At 47.6% G+C, this 21,969-nt stretch overlaps 1 protein-coding gene across 4 annotated transcripts in view; it reads right to left on the bottom strand.

Annotated features, from left to right (window-relative positions):
• The window catches only part of G3BP2 (G3BP stress granule assembly factor 2), a 134,614-nt gene that overhangs the window by 101,296 nt on the left and 11,349 nt on the right, over positions 1–21,969 (bottom strand). For all 4 annotated transcript variants that reach the window (XM_048510643.1, XM_048510640.1, XM_048510642.1 and 1 more), the window contains exon 4: positions 1,805–1,978. In XM_048510643.1, coding sequence (XP_048366600.1) covers positions 1,805–1,978 — 174 coding nt within the window. The remainder of the gene's footprint in view (positions 1–1,804; positions 1,979–21,969) is intronic.

Below are 21,969 nucleotides of genomic sequence, written 5' to 3' on the forward strand. Positions count from 1 at the left end.
GGATGGTTACTGCCTTAACCTTGCTGCGCTTATCTTATGTGTTTGAAGCTTATTTTCACCCTGTCATGGGAATTCTGCTTGGGGAAAGTTTGGGAGGGGCCTATCGTCCGCGAAAACGGCCACACTTGAGCCCGGGAAAATCAGAATCCGCATAATGTAAGGAACCTCAAAGGACTCGAAATATAGCAACTGAGATCAGTTCTTTTATTTCATAAACTTCAACTATCACACTACACGCAATGCGAATTCTGATTTTCCCGGGCTCAAGGTGTCGCTTTTACGGACAATCCGGCCCCTCCCCAAACTCCCAAGCAGAATTCCCACGACAGGGTGAAAATAAGCTTCAAACACATAAGATAAGCACAGCAAGGTTAAGGCAGTAGCCATCCCGGGCACGCCGCCCAGAACATGGAATGTGCCAAGGACAGGGAGAAGAAGCAAAACCTAACCCCCATCCTTACACCTGTTCCTGCCTGGCAGGGGTTGGACTTGATGACCCTTCGGGTCTCTTCCAACTTTATGATTCTACTCTGATAAAGAAAGATGGGCAGCCCTGTGGGTTCTACCACCAATACTTGGAGGGGGGTATGAAATACAGCTGCGAAGCTGCGATTTCTACACACGTTTATCTAATAATAACAAACTCAGGAAAATCCTTACCACACTTTTCAAGGCAACAAGATAAAATAAGCAGCTCTGCAGTTGATGACAAGCTTCTCAACCCGTTTTCTTCTCTTACGGGGCAGAGACAGAAGCGAGGGAAGAGAGGCCAGAAACATCCCTGCCTGCTGACTGAGGTCTGGGCTGAGCCATTGCTTGTTCCAGGGTTGTCCAAGCACAAGTCAAAGGACCTGCAGCTCTCGGCCCTGGCTGGCAGCTTAAGGCCAGTGAATCCAGGACCAGTCCAGGATGTTGAGAGTATTATACCATTTATTTAGATTGTATTTTTGTTCTTTGTACATTGCTTTGAGTGGGAGGAACATCCAGAAATAAATACCTAGAGAAATAATAGTGGCCCTCAGGAAGAGTGGGGGCCGCGCATGCCCAACTCAGCCCCTGCTTGGTTTCTCTGAAGCTCTGCCCGTTATCCAGTGTGATCACTGCACAGCAACAAGGGGACATTGCTTTAAACAGGCCCATCTCAAGATGTCTGCTCAACATTTACAAGGAAAATAACCTATTACCTTCCCAAGCTGTTCTCTCTCAGTCCCACCCCTCGTGCACTTGGAGTGAGAGACTCAAATTGCGTTCAAATTCCAGTTCTTCATTCCTTTATTTTCTTTAACTGCTGAACTTATAACTTCTTCCAACTCAGGCAGCACCATGCCAAAAATAGGCAATAGTCATGTAAATGCTGAACATGTGATACTGACTGAGATCATCAGGCATTCAACAATTCCAGTAGAGTCTAACCTGATCAGGAGTTCCAGTCTGTGGTGAGAATTTGAACTGAAGATGCCAGAGACTAGGACCTTCTGCATGCAAGGCAGGGGCTGCAACATCAATTTTCACCTTCCCCCACCCGCCCCCATGTAGTGCATAAACTACTTTGTTCTTCTTTCTAACACCAATTAATAGTCATCAGTGCTTGCCCAGTGCTGATACCAAGCAATGTACATCTACTTCCATTTTTCAAACTCTCATGTAAGCAAATGCTGCATTTACTTCAAAATCATTTGCTTGAATTAAATGAAAGCTTTCATTCCAAGCAGAGCTTTTAAAGTGATATTTAATGTCAAAACATTCTTCAGTCCCAAGTTTAAATGACCAATGCTTGAAACCAAATATCTGTGCAGTTACTTACTTCTGGAGCCAGCACAAAGGTCTGCATGAATTTCCGCATTGGCTGCCCGTTGTTTGTTAACTCCCCCATGACCTGCACAACCACTCCATCATTCAGGGTTGCGTGGGCGTCCACGTGACGGATCTTCGTACGGCATTCATTAAACTGCAGGGACATCACCTTCTTATGTATATCCTAAACACATAGATTTTTATTCCACTCAATGTAGCCATACTGAATTCTGAAGCAACTAAGAAAAAAGAGTCCTACACAGGCTTGGCTTTGTATAAAATCTACACACATGCAGCACAATGACATTAAATCCTGATGTAACACCTACCAATAAAAAGTGCATTCAACAAATACCTTTGGACTTATTTTGTAATAGTATTTTAGCAGTGAGTGTGGATTTTTGAAAATCTTGAGGTTTTCTCTGGTATTATCAACTGAACACTCAGCTCAAAAGGCTCGGCTTCTGAGTCAAACTGTTTACTCCTAGTTTTAGACTGATTATGGAACAGACCCCCTCACTATGAGATGATGGTCTTTGGCTTCCTATTTGCATCAGGTGGACTCATGTGCCATGCTTACAGTGCAATCCTAATAACACTTGAGAAAAAAGCCCACACTCTAGGCAAGGATGCATGGCCAGAGCAAGGGCTTCACTTGCTTTTCAAAATAATTCTGCCTTTGAACAAATAAAGCAGCCATATTATCTGACTTTATCCACAATGCATTTGCTTTCTCAGCGTGTGGAGAGCAGACACGGCGTGGCTGACTGGTGTGGTCTGAGGGGAAGCAGAAGGAAGCCAAGGATACTGGAGGGCAGAGATCACAGAAGACAGGAGAGCTTTGGAGACATGAGAAAAAGACACTGTGAAAATGGGCTCTTACTTCATGTCACAACCATTTAAAGCTGAGCTTCAGTCTGGCTAATGAGAGGCACATGCTGTCAGGACCATGCCTGTCAGTATCTTGATGTCTTGCTGTGTGCAATTTGCAATTGTTTTCCTGTTTCCCTCTTCCCTTCCTAGAAATCGCTTGTTAGCAATCTCCTGGCGCCAGCCCATCTTCAAAGAGGTGTGAAAGGTCCTTTGTAGCTTTGTAGTAGAAACTGTAATGGACATTTGGTGTGGGGCAAAACGGGGGGGGGGGGGATTAAAAGATATAAGTCCTGGATCTGAGCTCTCTAGCTCAGATCTTGCTTTACATTGTTACTCTTCACATCACCTGGAATAAACTGCTTTTGGACTTTCCTATAGTCTCTTATTTCCACATTCGAGAGTCTGACATTAAGCAGTTTGACCCGCACTCGGATCCATGGCTGGCAAGGATGGAGCTACAGACGGGTCCCCGGCTGGTGAACCTAATGAGGGAACGGGGCGAGTTCCAGACAAGGACGAGATGCCCCGCAACCTGGACATAGGAGACGAGGAGAAGGATGCTCCTGTCCCCGACCGACACGATCCTCACTTGGGAGCCGCGTGAAGCACCAGCAGTGAGGAGAGCATGGGATCGCCCTACTCTTGGGCCCCCTCTCGGCGGCTGTGCTGGGGGGTCAAGGCGGCTGGGCGGCGTGAGTCCACTTGGCTCACGCAACCCATGGACCAGGACATTTACTCGGAGTGGGACCCGGTGGCGCAAAGCGAGTGGTCACAGGTCAAGGCAGGGGCATGGGCCCGAGTGAGGCGCGGTGGCCTGGTGGCGGGAGCGAGACGAGATGCGGCAGGAGATACACTTCCTACGGCGAAACATGGAACTCCTCTTGGCCTGCGCCGAGGTGGCAGAGCGGGGTCGCCAGGATCCACCTCTGGAGGGGGAGCAACTGGTGCCCGCACCCCCCAACGACGTGCCGCCCGGGCTGCTGGGGCTACAACCACCACTGCCCACACGGTGGCGGCGGCGGCGGCGCTTGAAGGCCAGTTTTGACGGGAAGACAGAGACACTACCCTACCTCCTCATGCAAGTTGAGGCGCATATGGAGAGGTGTGGTGGTGACTACGAGGATGAGATCGAGCAAGTGCATGAGGTGGGGGGGCCCCTAGAGGGGGCGGCAGCCGGCTGATACATGGGACTTTACAAAGGCCGGGCCCCAGAGTTGCGTTCCTTCCCCCACTTCATGTTAGCACTGCGGTGGCAGTTCGAGGATCCGTTCGAGGAAGAGAAGGCCTGTGCCAGATTGCGGCAAATCAGGCAAGGGTCCCGATCCGTGAGTGAGCATGTCTCGGAGTTCTGCCAGCCAGGGTGGTCCACGATTGGCCGGAGCAGGTGAAGATTCACTTTTTCCAAGAGGGGCTTCACCCTGAGGTGGGACAGTGGGCCATGGAAACTACGGAGCCGACCTCCCTGGCGGGGTGGTACACGCGGGTGGGTGAGACAGAGGTCTGTCTGCGCAGAGTGCAGCTACTGAAACAGCGGGGCAATCCCCCACCGGCTTCCCCCCATCCCCTGTCGGGGGGCACCTCTCCAAGGAATCTCTTTACGCCCGGCGGCAACGTCTGGGACTTTGCCTGAGTGCAGTGGAGAGGGGCACAAAGCGGCGGTGTCCTAGCAAGAAACCCGACCCTCTGGTAATCCATGCCAGCAGCGCAGCGAAGGCCAGGACGGCTAAGGGCCCAGAGAGAAAGTCCCCATTCAAGAAGGGTTCGGGACTACAAGTGGAGCCGCGCGAGGCGAGTTTGGCCTCTGAGGAGGCGGGAAATGACAGCGACCTGGCCTGAAGCGTGCCCAATGCCAGGTCCCTTCTAAGGGCACGGAACTGAGGGTGAGTGTAACCAACGGCCCATTTCATTTTGGCTCCGGTGGCAAGACACCCCATTGTCCTGGGTATGTCTTGGTCGGAGCCCCCCAATCCTACCATAAACTGGTCTCCTCGCATAGTCCGTTTCACTGATCCTCCTTGTGAGGATCACATGCAGGAAGGGGACCCACCTGAGCTGGCAGTTGCTGCATCGGCGTCGGACGTTGCTCCCCCGCCTAAACTGCACAAACATTATTGGGATCTTTCCAGAGTGTTTGAGGAGGGGGAGTGTAATCAATTGCCACCCCATCGGGATGTAAAATTGAACTGTAAAACTGTAAAAAATTGAACTGTAAAATTGAACTGATTCCAGGTGCCAAACTCATTAACGGAAGGATCTACCGGATGAGTCCAACAGAGGAGACTGAGCTGTGGGCTTTTCTGGATAAAAATTTAGCCAGAGGTTTTATTCGGAGAGCTACCAAAAGTACTTATGCAGCACCAGTTCTTTTTGTAAAGAAAAAAGACAGTTCATTACGATTATGCACTGATTACAGAGGATTGAATGCTGTCTCGATTTCCAATAAATACCCCGTACCGTTGATTAAGGATTTGCTTGATGCCTTGGGCTCAGGGTGGCTTTTTACTAAGTTGGACCTGCATGAAGCTTATTATAGAGTGCAAATTGCTGAAGGCTTTGAACATCTCACAGCGTTCAACACCAAGTTTGGTCACTATGAATATCTTGTTATGCCTTTCGGGTTAAATGGGGCTTCGGGGGCTTTTATGTCGTTAATCAATGAAGTATTGCAAGATTTATTGTTTAAAGGTGTGGTGGTGTATTTGGATGATGTGCTTATTTATTCAACAACTGAGGAAGAGCATATCAAGCTAGTCCGAACAGTCTTACAACGCCTCCTTGACCACTCATTGTTTGTCAAACTGCCTAAGTGTGCTTTCCACCAGGAGAAACTGGATTTTCTGGGCTATCGGGTCTCTGCCGATGGCTTGGAGATGAATCCTGCCAAGGTGGAGGCGGTGGTTAATTGGCCCGCCCCTTTGTCTCGGCGGGAATTACAGTCGTTTTTGGGGTTTGCTAACTTTTATCGTGACTTTATCCCGAGGTTCGCTCAAATTGCCCTACCCCTAACCGACTTGTTGTGAACAAAAGGCAAAGGTTCTTCGGCTGTGAAGCCGGGTGCCCCCCTTCGTTGGTCTGCCAAGTGTCAGCAGGCTTTTCAACAGCTCAAAACCGCTTTCACCACAGAACCGGTGTTGGCACATCCTGACCCTTCGGTCCCTTTCATGGTTCATGTGGATGCCTCCAACAAAGCTCTGGGGGCCGCACTGTTGCAGAAAAATAAAACTGGAAAACTCGTTCCATGTGCTTATTTATAAAAAAAATTATCCGGCCCTGAACTGAACTGGACCGTGGGGGATAAAGAAACCGCTACCATTAAGGAAGCACTTGGCGGCACTGGTTGGAAGGGGCGGTACATCCTTTTCAGGTCTGGTCAGATCATTAAAACTTGTCGGCTTTATCCACCCCCACCAAGATGTCAGCTAAACAACTCCGTTGGGCAGATTTCTTCTCTCGCTTCCATTTTACTGTACATTTTTTCCCGGGAAGGACCAATCGGTTAGTGGATGCCCTTTCCCGCCTACCAAAAGGGGCGGAAACCTCTCTACGTGCCACTCCATGTACTATTTTGACACCGACCCAATTGGGTTGGAAGGGTTACCAGGTCCCAAATGAAAGCTGATTTCACTCCACCTTCGATCCAGCCATCCACTGCACCCTCCGCCCACCCTGACGTTGTCACACCATTTTTGCAAGAGCTCAGGGAGGAGGGGCGCAAGCCTGTTCCAGAGAATGACGCTGATCCTTTGCTGGCTCTGAAGGAGGGAGTATGGCGGAGAGGGGATTGTTGGTACGTTCCACCCTTCTTACGCAAAGATGTGTTATTTGCGGGCCATGATGCCAAGCAAGCAGGTCACTTTGGATTTCTAAAAACCCTGCATTTGTTACGTCGCCAGTTCTGGTGGCATTCCATGCACAAAGACATTGAGGCTTATGTTAAAGGGTGTCCTAAGTGCGCAGAAGCCAAACCCAACTCTGGCAAGCCCCATGGTCTATTGCAGCCAATTCCCCCTGCTTCCTATCCATGGCAAGTAATCTCTATGGTCCTTATTACATATCTACCCGAAAGTCATGGCAATACGGTACTGTTGGTGGTGGTGGATCTGTTCTCCAAGCAAGCCCATTTCATACCCTGTTCCACCATCCCTTCGGCTCCCAAATTGGCCAAGCTGTTCATCCAGCATATCTACCGTTTGCATTCAGCTCCCACCAAGATAATTTCGGACCCGGATCCCAGTTCATATCCAAGTTTTGGAAGGCGTTTTTGGATTTGGCCCAAATTAGTCGAGCCTGGCGGTAGCCGCTTCCACCACCATCGCAGGCAGACCCACGGCCAGTCGGAACGACAAAACCGTAGTAAACTCGATATTGGAGCAGTACCTGCGTTGTTATACTAATTAACATCCGGACGACTGGACTGATTTATTGCTTTTCGCGGAATATGCTTAAAACAACGCGGTGCATAGCAGCACTAAGACGACCCCTTTCGAAGTGGTTACAGGATGTTCTGCCCCACCAATTCCCTTACTGGGTCCTGATCCGCTCCAACCCCCGGAATTTAATGACTGGATACAAACCTTGGTGGGGGTTTGGGAGGCCATCGGTGCAGCCCTCCGCCAAGTGCAGGACTCCCAAAAAGCTCAGGCAGACAAACATCGCAGTGACTTTCCTTTACAGGTAGACGAATCTTCGAGATGTGCATAAATATTCCAAGCTGGGAAAAAAGTTTATTGGGCCCTTTCGTATTGTACAGGTTATTAATAATGTAACTGCCAGACTTGGACTGCCTAAATCTCTTAGCAATATTCATCCTGTTTTCCATTCCAGCTTGCCTGGCAAGTGGCAATCCAGATTTCGATAGCTTGAGTACGGCCCCTCCGAATCCATTTCTCCAATCCGGTTAATGATTGAGTGGACACAAACATTCCCACGGTAAATCTGAGTGCCATCCCTGGATCTCACTCGCAGATGCTCACATACGCTTTGCAATATCTCGTATCATGGGTGGGGTATCCTTTGGGCCATAATCAATGGGTTAATGCTACGAATGTCCATGCACCCATTTTAGTTACTGTATTTCATAAAGCATTTTCTTTCAAACCGGGGGGGTGGGGAGGCTTCTTAGGAAGGGCGGAATGTAAGGTTGCAATTCAACCTTGGAAAAGTTCCTGCTGGGGTTTCTGGCGGAACGCCCGGGAAGGGGAATCTCTTATCTTGCTTTCGCTAGCTTGCCTGTGTGAAACTGTCTGTGTGAGACTCTGTGTGAGAACCTGAATTGTTTATCTTCTTTTGGCGGGAGCTTGTCTGAAGCCTGTATAAGCGGCTTTGAGATCTGGGGGTTAGTTCTCGCATTGCCTGTATCTGACTAAAAATGCCCGCTCAATAAAGAACTTAACACGGTTGCTTTTGACTGGACCTTACTTGTTCGTTACAGCGGCCCTTCCTTTTGAGGTGTGGACTGACCATAGGAACTTGGCGGTGCTTCATGCTCCAGGGAAGTTGTCCTCCAAGCAGCTTTGTTGGGCTGACTTTTTCTCCCATTTCAACTTCACGCTGCATTTCCTCCTCGGGAAGTCAAATTGCTTGGCTGACGCCCTGTCTCGGTTGCCCGATCCTTCTCCAGGGGACCCCGCTCCGATCGGGACAGTGTTCTCCTCATCTCAACTGGGCTTGGCGGTCATCACCCGCAGTTAGGCGGGGTGTCGCTCCAGTCCCCCCGTGGTGACCGCTTCGCTGGAGGAAGCCCTCAGGGGGCCCTTGAAGTGCCGCAGGATGAGGGTGGCGACCAACTGGAGAAACGGGGGGGGAGTTCTGGTGGATGGGGGATTGACTCTATGTGCCTCCAGCGGCACGCCTTCTAGCCTTGCAGGGATGTCATGATTTAAAATCGGCAGGACATTTTGGGTTAGTGAAAACATTGCATTTGGCCTGTAGACAGTTTTGGTGAAGGACGCTGAGAGGGGATGTGTGTAAGGAATTCCATAGAAGCAGAAATAAAAGGCTCTTTGGAGAAAAAAGACCGTTTATTCAGACATCTTAGAAAGCTCAAGTACACGCAGTGGCAGGAATGACACTTCCCGCCAGAAGCACAGGTTATAACTCTATTCATCCCATCCCCCTCCCTGCTTCCCATGGGAACGGAGACCTCATCTCCCAGAGAGATAAAGTCTCCGCACTGATGAAGCTGGGCCCCATCGCCTCGGCTGTGGAATGTACTCTGCTGTTAGGCGCCGCCCTTACCATCAACAATCTTATTGAAACCTTTACACTCTGCCTCCTCTTTAAAGAAGACCCTCCCCAGGTTTATGCGGAAAGCGCGCCGGTGGAAAGCAGAAATAAGGGGTGTGGGGCGCCAATATATTCGAATAAAACCCATTGATTTATACCCAGAGTGAAATGTATTCCAAATTAAGAGACTCCAAATATTGCAAGCCGCTATGTATTAAAGTTGGTAGAGTCCAGGATGAAGCGGCCAATTTCAGAAGTGCTTGTGGCCATCAATAATAGTTGGTGGGGGTCTCTCCGCCGGTCGTACCGGCCAGGCATCATCGGAAGCTGCCGGAGCCTCCTTGAGTAAACTGGAATGGAAGACAGGATGAATGTTACTAAGAGAGTTAGGCAAATCCAATCGGGCAGTGACATCATTAATCACTTTAGTAATCTGGAAAAGGTCCCACTCTAATCTTTTGCCTAGTTTGGAAAAATTTATGCACGCTCTCTGGAGGATTTTTGGTAGACAAATACACCCAAGCTTCCACACGCGAGAGGAAAATCCGGAAGCGTGCTTATCCCGCTTGCAGCTTTGGGAGTCCTTAGCCTGTTGTGGCAAGTGTCTGGATCCCATTTCCATCCCCGGCTAGGGATGAAATCCATTGTTGAAACTCTGGAGGATCCAAAGCTGTCATGGTAGTTGCGCAACGGCGGAACGAGCGCACTTGCAGACACAATTTCTAAAGGGGGGTTTTCTTTGTACTGCTAATGAACCGGCATTGTTATAGGCGCATTTCCGGTAAACGGAATGAGCGTTCGGCACTCAATTGTCTTGGCGGTAGTTTGGTGTAACAAACGTAAATGTACTGCTCTAGGGTTCTGTTCGCTCTCCTCCACTCACCGGCCACTTTGAACGTGTGGTAGGGGGCGGCGATCGCCGGGCGGCCCTTCAACAACAACCCAAAAACGTCACGCCTTCCAGAACTTTGACGAATGAATGGGGTCATGGGTCGGAGACCACCTTTAACGGGGCGGAGTGTGTAGACGGTAAACATGTTGAATGAACAGCCGTGCTAACTTAGGAGCCGAGGGATGGATAGCACATGGAATAAAAATGGGCTTGGTTTAGAAAAATAAGTCCACCACCACCCACAAGCACCGTATGGTTGCTGCATGACTTTCGGGCAAATCTGTAATAAAATCCATGGAGATGACTTCCCAGGCTACGGAGGCCACCGGAGAGAGGTTTCAACAGCCCATGGGGCTTTCCCCGGAATGGTTTTGGCTTCTGCACAAACAGAGCAGCCTTTTAATATACTTCAATGTTCCTTGGCGCATTGCGCCACCAGAACTGGACGGCATGGGCCAAAATGCAGAAGTTTTCAGAAAGCCAAAATGTCCAGCTCGAAGCGGGCATCGTAGCAGGTTTCAGAACCTGCTTGCGCAGTGAGGAGGCACGCATCGTAACACTCCCTCCCCCCTCTGGCCAAACTCCATTCTCCTTCAAACGCGAATTGGGAGTCACTTTCCCCGCTGGAGGTTTCTTCAGGCAGCCCCCGCCTCGAAGTTCCCCGCGAGGAAAGGAGAGACTGGTGACTAGGAATGGGCGTGGCTGAAGGAGGAGTGGACGTTTTGGAGGATCGGGGTGTGGACAGCCAGTCCTAACTGGGAGAGGGGAGAGAAATATGCGTGGAATGTCTCAGCAAGGCAGCTCCACCCTCCTCCCCGGTAGGCGCCGAGCCGCCAGCCAGTTTATTGGTTTCTTCCCGGGAAAAATGACTGTGGAAAGAGAAACGAGAAAGAAATCGCTCCAACGGAGTTGTTTTGGCGGACATCTTGAGGGGTGGAAAGAGCGCTGGTGGTTTTGGTGGATCCCACCAAACCTGAAAGGGGTGTTTAGCCCCTCCAGCCAGTGCGGCGCCAAGTGGGGAGAGTGCTACTTTCTGATGGCCGCTGCAGCCCTTTTATCCCCCACAGTCCAGTTGAGTTCAGCACCGGAGAATTTCTTTGATAAATAAAGGCACACGGAACCAGCCTACCATCTTTATTTTTTCTGGTGCAACAGGGCTGCCCTAAGCCGCTTTGTCCCTGGTAAGTAATTCTACGGAACCACAAACGGGGAGATCTGGGTCAGGGTGCTTTATGGATAGGTTCGGTGGTAAAAGCAGACTTTGAGGAGCTGAAAGGCTGTTTGACATTCTTCATGCGACCAGGAAAGGGGCCCCGGCTTGGCGGACAGTGGATCTTTACCCTAGTGCGTAAGAGGTCTGTGAGAGGGAGAGTCAGCTCAGCTTAATTGGTGGGTATAAAAGTCACGATGCAGAAATTAGCAAAACCCCAGAAAAGATTGGAGTTCTTTAATGTTGGTGGGGGCAGGCCATTGGAGGACCGCCAATACCTTTTTATAGCAGGATCCATTTTGAAGCCCTCGGCGAGATCCGGTAACCCAAATAATAGTCAATGGAGGTCTGTGGAAACAGCATTTGGAGAGTTTTGGCAAAGAGAGAAAGTTATGTTGAGCAAGCTGCTTCAATACTTCAACCAATGCTTCATGCTCTTCTATGGTTTGTGAATAAATTAAAACGTCATCTAAGTATACCACAACTCCCTTGTACAATAAATCATGGAGAACTTCATGATGAGGGCCATAAAAGCCCCGGGGCCCCACTTAACCAATGGCATTATTAAGCATTCAAACTGTCCAAACTTTTGTGTTAACGCAGTCAGGTGTTCATAGCTCTTCAGCAATTCTGACCCTGTAGTAAGCTTCTCTCAAGTCTAATTTAGTAAAGATGCGCCCTTGCCCAGTGCATCTAAAAGGTCCTTGATCAAAGGCAAAGGATATTTATTGGACAGGGAGACTGCATTGAGACCTCGATAATCTGTGCAAAGCCGTGAAGACCCATCTCTTTTTACAAACAAAACGGAGCAGCGCAGGTGTTTGGTGGCCCTACCGTGATGAACCCGCTGAGTGAGGTTCTTGTCCAAGAAGGCAACGGTTCCTCCTCATTGGGACTCACGGTAGATTCTACCTTTTGGGCAGCTGGCGCCCCTGGCTGTATAACGCATTTTGCAGTCGCGTCTTCATGGGCAACTGATCGCATTCTTGCTCCTGAAAAAACTCTGGCTAGATCTTGGTACCGTGGATGCCAATAGAATCGAGCAATCGCTGATGAAGCCAGGGAGGGGTGTGTCAGGAGAAGTTGAGTTTTCCCCCAATTCATGTTCACCGCAGGGAGGGTCAGTGAATTCTAAGATCCGCTTTTTCCAAATGAACTTTGGTTCATGTAACAATAACCATGGCATGCCCAAAACTATGGAGTGTTTGGCCACTGGCGCCAAAATAAAACTAATTTCTCCCAATGGTCGGCGAACGGAGGAGAACCGTTGTGTTTTGAACTGGGCCGGTCCTTCTGCTCCTCGAGAGGGCTGCCGCCCATTTGGGTGAATGGTATGGGCTTAGCCAGGGAATTTGGTCCAGACCTAGCTCCTCTGCCACCTGGGGTCAGATATAAGCAATGTCGGGAGCAGCCAGAATCCACGCTCAGGCTGGCAATGCGAGTATGTTTAGCTGGGTTGGCCAGAAACGCTTTGACAGTAATGGGAGCCGCTTCACTCACCGCCAGAGTCGGACCCATATCCATTGGGGTTGAAGAAAGGCAAACAGCTGCTTCCTCCCTCTGGGTCGCCGATGACCGCCTTTAGAAGAGTCTGCCGGAGGCGCCCTGACTCTCCGCGTGGTGGCTTGGCAGATGGGGTACGGGTGGCTGGAGCGTTGGTTTTGTTTCTTCGACAGTTATGCTAGATGACCTGGTCCTCCTATAAAAGGCACAATCCCAGTCGGGCGACGGCCAGAGGTGGTCTCTCGCGGTGGGGCGGCTGGGCTTGTCTTTGCGGGACGAAAGTGGCAGGTTGGCGTATGGCCTCCGCACGAGCGTGATTCCAAGCGAGATTTCACCTGGGGATCCTTAACTGATCCAACTCAGCAACAGCGAACCCGAATTAAAACACCGCTTTCACGAGCTTCGCCGGGCCAACAGCATCTGAGTATTCGCGATTTCATGCTCAGGCCACTCAGGAGGGAGTCGAGCAGCCGCATCTAAATTCAATGGCAAATTCTGCAAACGGACGGTTGCCCTGCTGGATAGTTTTGATGGTGCGGATAGCCTCATTTTCGCCTCGATCTTGGTAGCCGCCGCTTCTTTAAGGCTTGAGGAATGCTGGCACCGTGGCGAGTCTTCATCTTGCAAATCCAAAAGGGTCACAAACCAGTCGGTTGCTGCCCCATCCAGGACTGAGCCGATGTCCCGTATTTTTCGCTGGCCAGACCGGTATAAATCATCATAGTCCTCCATGTGGGCATCGAAGGTAAAATGAAGTAGGGAAGCTTGAAGCGGTCCCATCAAAACGGGCAGGTATCGGGGCCTATAGTAACCCCCTTTCCATCGCTCTTGGCCGGGTAGGCGGCTGTAACGGTTGAGCAGGTTGGGCGGCAGCTGTTGCACAGGGGGCCGGAATCGGGGCGTATCAATACCGGCAGCTGGCGCTAGTGGCAGGACCAGCCACGCTGCCCCTCTGCCGGGCAGTATCAGTAACAGCATAGACTCCAACTTGGGGCTTCCTGGTCTGCTGCCTCCTCAGTTCCTCCAACGAAGCCAGCTCTCTCCTTTGCGGTCAATGCATCCTGGTGCGCATGCAGGCTGCTTTTTCTCGCTCCAATTTAGCCAGTTCGTCCCGCTTAATAGCTGCAGTAAGCTCACTTTATGCGCGAAGGCCTGAACGCCGCTGTCAGCTGTAAATCCAGTCTGGAGTGTTCCAGGACCTTATCATGGACTGACAGGTTTTGGCGATATTGTCGTTTGGAGCGCGATTCTGGCACGGTCCAACTCGAAGTTGGACTTCTTTTATGCTGTTGTTCCCGTCCCTCTGCAGGTTTCGCTTTTGTTGCAACTGTGCCCGCTCTTCCTCCTCCCATAGCTGGCGCTCACGGGTCCATGCTTGGCATCTCAAGAAGTCGCGCCCACTTCCTCATCCAGTTCTCTTCGGATGGGAGAGGGAACAGATCCGCTGGGAGTGCAGGCTTTCTTCGACTCTTCGCCGCCTGGAAGTAGACATCGAGAGACAATCGGTGAAGCCACCGGTGGCTCCTCAGTAAGCCGCTGACCCGATCAGGGGTCCGGATCGAAGACGGTAATGACACCCTCCCTAACCCAGGTTTAGTCCCAGTGTCCTTCGATGGGCCCCAGTGCTGCGCCACGGTTCTTGGGGAGCATCACCAAAATACGAAGTCCAGGAATCGCTCAATGGACTCCTGCTGCCGCGATGAAAAGGTGGTCAGGCCCGCCTCTCCATGACAGGTTGCATCTGAGGTTTGTAATCCATACTCTAAAACGGGTAGAGATCCGATCCACAGGGGCTCGATCCATAGACAGCCCCCCAAATCCATCATGGTAAGTCCCCATGGTCGCCGTCACGCCCCTCGCTCCAACGGAGTAAAGGAAGACCTTCGCGGTTGATACGAGGGACGGAAAGAGTCACCAGCGAAAGCCCGCTTCTCCCGCCAGTTCCTCCAGATCCAGAAGGGAAAGGTCGGAGCCCTTCTTTGGGGCTACCGCGACCTTCCGCAGTAATATTCAACCTCCATGCCGAGACACCAGAGGTCCACTGCACTAGGGATATAGATGAATTAGATTCCTGCCACAATGTAAGGAATTCCATAGAAGCAGAAATAAAAGGCTCTTTGGAGAAAAAAGACCGCTATTCAGACATCTTAGAAAAGCCTTCCGGTACACGAAAGTGGCAGGAATGATACACTTCCCGCCAGAAGCACACGTAGGTTATAATCCTCTATTCCATCCCATCCTCCTTCCTCCCTCAAGCTTCTCTATATGGAACGGAGACCTCATCTCCGCCGCAGAGATAAAAGTGCTCCTCACGATGAAGCTGGCCCATCGCCCGGGCTGTGGAATGTACTCAAGGTTAGGCGGCTGCCCTTACCATCAACACCATTGAAACCTTTACAATGTGGAGGTTTATGTTAAAGGTTGCCCCACATGTGTAATGGCCAAAAGGGTGCAAGGGAAGGTGCCTGGCCTCCTCCAGCCCCTGCCAGCACCCTCCGCACCCTGGAAGGTGATCTCCATGGATTTCATTACCGATCTCCCTTCCAGCAGAGTGAAGTCGGTGATCTGGATGGTCATGGACTTGTTTTCGAAGCAGGCGCACTTCGTCCCTTGCGCATCGCTGCCAACAGCGAGCAAGCTGGCTTGTCTGTTTGTGACCCACATCTACCGGCTACACGCTGTCCCTGATAAGATAGTATCAGACCACGGTGGACAGTTTATTTTGCAGTTCTGGCGGCACTTTCTGAAGTTGCTGGGCAGCAAACAGGCTCTTTCCTTGGCGCTTCACGCGGCGACCGATGGTCAGAGCGAACGTACGAATGTGACTCTTGAACAATATTTACGGTGCTACATTAATTTCCATCAGGACGATTGGGTTGACCTGCTGCCTTTTGCTGAGTTTGCCTACAACAACGCAGTGCACAGCAGCACGGGGAAAAACCCTTTGAGGTTGTTTCGGGACAGTCGGCTAAGCTGTTTCCTTTCCTGGAGGAGGTCCAGCAGGGGTCCGTGGAACTGCAGGAATGGGCGCAGACCATCCAGCAAGTGTGGGGCCCGATGCAGTTAGCACTGGAGAAGGCTAAGCAGGGTTACAAGCAGCAGGCCAATAAAAAACGGCAGCCATTCACCCTTGCGGTTGGGGATTGGATGTATTTGTCCACCAAGAACTTACGGGGTATGCAGTGGTGTATAAAACTGGGAAAAAATATATTGCACATTTTCAGGTGCTCAGAGTGATTAATGATGTGACAGCCGAGTTAGTTGCCTAAAAACTTGAAGTCTGTACATCCTATTTTTCATTGCAGCCTCAAGAAGGAGCCTCCCCCGGATGACTGGAACCCCGTCTGGTGGCGCCTGCCCCGTTGCGGTGAGGGGCAAGCCTCACAACGAGGTGAAAGAGGTATTAGATTCCCGGGTGCATCATGGACGGCTACAGTATTTGATCGCTTGGACCCATTTCCCGGCTGGGGACAATGAATCGGTCAATTCCGTACATGTCCGAGCCCCTTGCTTGGTGAAGACGTTTCACTGGGCTTACCCCAATCGGCCAAAAAGGGGGGGGGAGGGAGGTTTTAAGGGGGGTGGAATGTCAGGACCATGCCTGTCAGTATCTTGATGTCTTGCTGTGTGTGATTTGCAACTGTTTTCCTGTTCCCCTCTTCCCTTCCTAGCAATCGCCTGTTAGCAATCTCCTGGCACCAGTCCATCTTCAAAGAGGTGTGAAAGGTTCCCAAGTCCTTTGTAGTTTTGTAGTAGAAACTGTAATGGAGATTTGGTGTGGGGCAAAACGGGGGGGGGGGGAATTAAAAGATATAAGTCCTGCATTGTTACTCTTCGCATCACCTGGAATAAACTGCTTTTGGACTTTCCTACGGTCTCTGTTATTTCCACGTTCAAGAGTCTGACACAAGCAACCCACCTTCCCACTGATCATGTAAGCTAATGAGGTGGAAACAGTCAGGCCCAAAGGAGAACACCATTAGCTGCTGCCTGCAACTCAGAGCTATCCCCAGGGCAGTGAATCAGCAGCAACCCCCAGCCTCACCTGGACAGTGATCTCTCTCTTGGGCGGCAGGACTTTCCTTGCTTACCTAAACCAGCTAACAATGACGAGGCACCACTTAAGAGGTACATAGGTTAAGGAACCAGACCATGCAAGAAAACAAGATGCCAGCTTTGCCTCCAGACATGCCACCAGGCAATATGATCATTATATTATACCACCTAATTACATCTGCTATATCACCTCTGGATCCGCCCCCCGCCCCCAATGTATACATGCCATGATGGTCAAAAAGTCCTTTCTACTGACTACATCAGGCAAAGATATCAGTCCTTGTGCAAAAGAATACATGGACCCAAATACAAAATAAAAATCACAATATTCAAAGCCTGTGGGCAAACTTTGTAGTTGTCCAAGGCAATTCTGTTACTGTCCTTAAACTCGCTACTCTCTTACAGAAGAACTCCAAAGGGAGAATTCAAAGAGTAATAGCTGAAAAACTATTTACCAGGAAATACGGAACTCTCTCCCAGCCTGTCATTTTTACTGCCTGTAGGTGCATTTCCCATCCCAGACAGACATTATTCCAGCTATATTCCTGCAACTTTCCATTGTTCATATTGATGTCATTTCATCCTGCATCAGATTTTACATTTTGACTAGCGTGTTGGTGAACCTCATTCCCATACTGTGAACTGATTATTACTTTTTGGGTTAGATCTTGTTTTAAGCCCGCCTTGTGTCATTCTCCCACCCACCCTGCAACTATATATACAAAATGGCCCTTACATAGTTCTACTCCTCCTAGGCATTAGATGCACTGAGCGCCAAAGGGTTTATCCTGAAAACAAGTGTTAGTGCCTCTGGATTCTGGGTTAAAAAAAAAAATCTTATTTACAATTATTAACTGAATATTTAGAATTCTTAGCCAAATTTCAAAAATACATTTATGTAAAGGCACTATTTTAATCATAAACATATGCACATCCCAAATCATAACCAAAGGTTTATCTTAGTACAATTAATAGTTATCAGATTACTTTAGAGAAGGGAATAACAAACTCTGGGGGTGGAATTGCAGTTGGCCTTTAATCATTCTAAACCTTCTCAAAGTATAGTAGCTCTTCTGTGGAATGTGCTGAGCACTCATTTATACTGAAATGAATTTAATATTGAACCACAGATCATAACACAATATAAGCATTATGTAAAAACAAAATGCCGATTATATATATTTAGAGGTATCACGGCCCAAGAATTAAGGATTATACATATTATTCCATGTTTCTTAAAACTTAAACCATGTTTCTTAAAAATTTTGAAAACTTCATGGGTTCAGTCCAGCAATGGGTTAGAGGAACAGCTGATAAATGGAAGATATTTCCTTTTCTCTCCCCACCTCCCCCAACCTGCAATGTTTTCTGAGCTCTTAGGAAAGTTGATTTCTTGGGATCATGGAACTGGTATGAGATGCTTGTGCTCATAGATTTCTGGATCCAACCCCTTCGTTTGCTCAGAATATTTTAAAAACAGATACTGAATGTTATGTTACACAGGGAACCTGCAATTATCTCATTGCAATAGCTACCTTGGGGTCAAGATTTTTTTGAAGATAGTTATCTAAATAATTTGCCCAAAGATGAAAATATTGTCTGATATATGACAAGAATCTTGTTCTTGTTCTTAGTAATACCAGTGCCTGACCTCCCAAATACCTGGAATGCTGACTGGATGAAAGTCAGCTTATGAGAAAAGAATCCTAAATACCTGCATAGACCTACGGCTCAAAAGTTAAAGTATAGAGAAGCTTTGTAATTGTCTATCTGATTCACTCCACTATCATGTGAAACCATAAATAAAATCTAACTCCTTGTTTGACCCTTTATGCTGGATGTGTAAGGTCTCAGAGAAAAGAAGCCCACACAGGCAGACTAAGATCTCAGTCTACCTCTGTACTTATATATTGGGATATGAATAAATGGCGGCACCATGCGACTAAAGCAGCATTTGAACCCCAACTCCCATAGTTCTGTGAAGGTCTGAGTGAGGGTCCTTGTTACCCTATCTGGCAGTGTCTATGAGTAAAGAGGAAGGCATGGTGTGTTTTATGGTCTATTTTAAAAGAGGCAAGACTGGTGGCATACTGTGATTGCCTCACCTGTCTGTAACCCTGAACCTGTGTGACACAGAGTGTGGAACATGGCAGGGTCTGAGTGAGAAGCAATGGGTCACAAGTACTTAAAATGTTCCTGTTGTTAAGCAGGAATTGGCTAAGTGCTAATGAAAGGAGATAAGCAGATTTCCATAAACATAGGATCTAAAGTTTCTCATGCTAAGTCACAAAACGACTTGAGGGAGACAAATTAAATGTTCCTAAAGCAAACAATCCCCTGAAAGCAGAAATAGTGCTGATTATTTCATTTTTCTTCTATTTATTGCGTAACAAACATTACTACAATACCTAATAATTATTGTACCTAATAATTACTGTATTTTTCAAAAAAAGTGGCATATAATCAGCAATCCAAATATGGAAAATATACCGGTATAACATATTTAAAAATTTAGAGTATTCCTAAAAGTTTAACTTTTACAGATCCCTATGGTACACAGGAAGAAATTACACAATACATAATCTTTAAAAAGAATCAAAATATTAAATTAATAAAATAATAAAGTGTTTAGATGGTTTTATATCAAATTTTAAAAAACACCTGTGATCTATACCTGAATATCCATTATTAAGCAAAACAATAATACCTAATAGCTGGATATAAGCAATCCTGTCACAATGTAAGGAATTCCAAAGAGCAGAAATAAAAGGCTTTTGGATGTAAGACCGTTTATTCAGACATCTTAGAAAGCACACACACACGGCATGACAGGAATGAGACCTCCCGCCCAAACTACAGGTTATAACATACTCAATCCCTTCCCCCTCTCTGGGCCATCCAGGCCCATCCCATGGGAACGGAATGCTCATCTTGGACAGCAAGATAAGCCGTCCACCAAGGTTGTTGCCGCCGGTTCTGGCCCGTCGCCCGGGTGGAGGCATTCCGTCAAGGCCAGGTGGCTGGGAGAGAAACAGGCAAAACTGCCATCCTTACACACATCCCCTAAACGTTAAGTTCATGTTTTAGTACACCATTGTCCTTCATATTTTTAGAAATGGATTTAGAAGAAGAGGAAGTTTGGATTTATATCCCCCCTTTCTCTCCTGTACAAGACTCAAAGGGGCTTACAATCTCCTTGACCTTCCCCCCTCACAACAAACACCCTGTGAGGTGGGTGGGGCGGAGAAAGCTCCAAAAAGCTGTGACTAGCCCAAGGTCACCCAGCTGGCGTGTGTGGGAGTGCACAGGCTAATCTGAATTCCCCAGATAAGCCTCCACAGTTCAGGCGGCAGAGCGGGGAATCAAACCCGGTTCCTCCAGATTAGAATGCACCTGCTCTCAACCACTACGCCACTGCTGCTCCCTTTAAACCTCAATGTTAAAAAATATTACCTAAAAAAAAATAAATGACTGAAGTAATACCCATAAAGATACACTCCTCTTCGTTGTACTACGTGGCAGGCAAAAACAAAATCATTCACAAAGATAGTTTACATCAAAGATGCTGTGCTCCATGACTTCACCTGGAACTTAACAGTCAAGATTCCAAAAGCTTTCCCAATGGCAGTACTGTAGAATCAGGGGGAAAAAATTCACAACTGTTTCTCCTTCCCACACACCCAGTGATTGTTTGATGGATAGCTTAATGCTAAAGTACAGTGTTATTAAGTTTTCATTGGCCTCATCCATGTAGCACAGTTTTCAAGATGAATGCGCTAATCAACCAGGAACTGCATTGCTTAAATAACATAGTGCTAGATTAGGTTTTAGTAAGAAAATTCAGGTTCAGAAAAAGTAGGGTCTGAAAGTAGTGTTTTTCCCCTTCTTGCATTGTAACTAAATACATTTAAAATGTTTGTGTCTCACACATTATGTTAAAACTCCCTTATTGATGGAATGGAAAGTATTCATATGTACACTGAACAACTGGATATAAACACGAATACTATGGATACACGATTTAAAACTCAGAAGCTCTACATTAGTATATAACGTAAACATGACAAGAATAGCTAGATCAGTTTATTTAACAAAGAGAGGAATTTAAAATATTTATCATTTGAAAGATTTTATACAAAAACATGTACAATACTTGTCATATGAAAAGCAATTGACTGGGCAGTCTACAGGGCATATTTGATTAATTTCAGTTGTAGAAACAATGTATGCAGTGGACTAATGCTTTAACAAGGCTTACAAATAAATTTGTTCCATCTGAAACAAAGTTACTGGCATTTTCTGGAGCTACTTCAAATGGGTTCTGAAACATTCTTATTTCTTTTCCATGCTTACAGCAGTTAATCTGTTCTGGAATTTCACCTGCAACAGGTTCAGTGTCTTTAAACACTGAACTGTGAATTTCTGACTTTTTCTAATTTTAGTCTCTCTCTGGCGCTTCCTACGCCCCATATTCAGCCTCTTTTCCTTCTTATCTTCTGCAATTCGTATCTGGGAAGTTGATTAGTTTTGTCTATAGGCTTTAACAGCTTTGAGTTAAAATCTATTAAAAATATTATTAAAAGTTATAAAAAAAGTTTATCTGGCCTTGGACGGAGCTCATCACTTAAACAGCTTCTCATTTCAAGCCGGAACCGGAACCCAAATTTTAGTCCACTGCAGCATAAGAAGTTTGAACAGTTTCTTCACTAATTTGCTTCACAAAAATGTTTAGTTTTGCTTCAAAAACGTTCAGTTCAGAATACATGCCACACACAAGCTTTTCTTTTTCCTGCAATCTTAGAGTCAATGTGTTCAGAAGCTCTGTAATATCAATTAAGCCAGATAAAAAATCCATTCAGGGCCAAACAATACTTCTTTTCCCTTCTACAAAAGGCTCGCTGATGGATGATGCCATACTGCACAGGAACTGGACCATTTAATTTCAAGATATCTTCGTTTATTCTTGTACCTACATTAGTTTTACTTCCTACCATATTTCTTGCACCACCAGTTGTGATGCTTTTCAATTTATCTCAGACCGAGATCTTATTCTGATTTACACACCTTCAAGAATGTTTTTGGCAATTGTCATGCCTTTCAAATTCCGGACTGCACACAATTCTTCTGTAATTCTGAAGCTGAAATCTATCCCCCGAGTAATATTAGTAGTTGAGCAGTGCCTACAACATTGTTGTTCTCATCTAGTGCCACAGAAAAAACCAAAACTTTTTGCTTTGTATCCTAGGCTTCAACATGTCTGGTGATTTTGCAGATAAACCAACACAACACAAGATACCTTAGCAGGACACATTTCCTGCATTACTTTAACAAGAACATTCTTAGCTCTTGTGACAGGATTCAAAGTGGCTTCTAACATGACAACCGTTTCAAGACATATCAGGCAAAAAGGATTATT

The sequence above is a fragment of the Sphaerodactylus townsendi genome, linkage group LG11 (genome assembly GCF_021028975.2).
Source record: "Sphaerodactylus townsendi isolate TG3544 linkage group LG11, MPM_Stown_v2.3, whole genome shotgun sequence".
NCBI classification, from domain to species: Eukaryota; Metazoa; Chordata; class Lepidosauria; order Squamata; family Sphaerodactylidae; genus Sphaerodactylus; species Sphaerodactylus townsendi.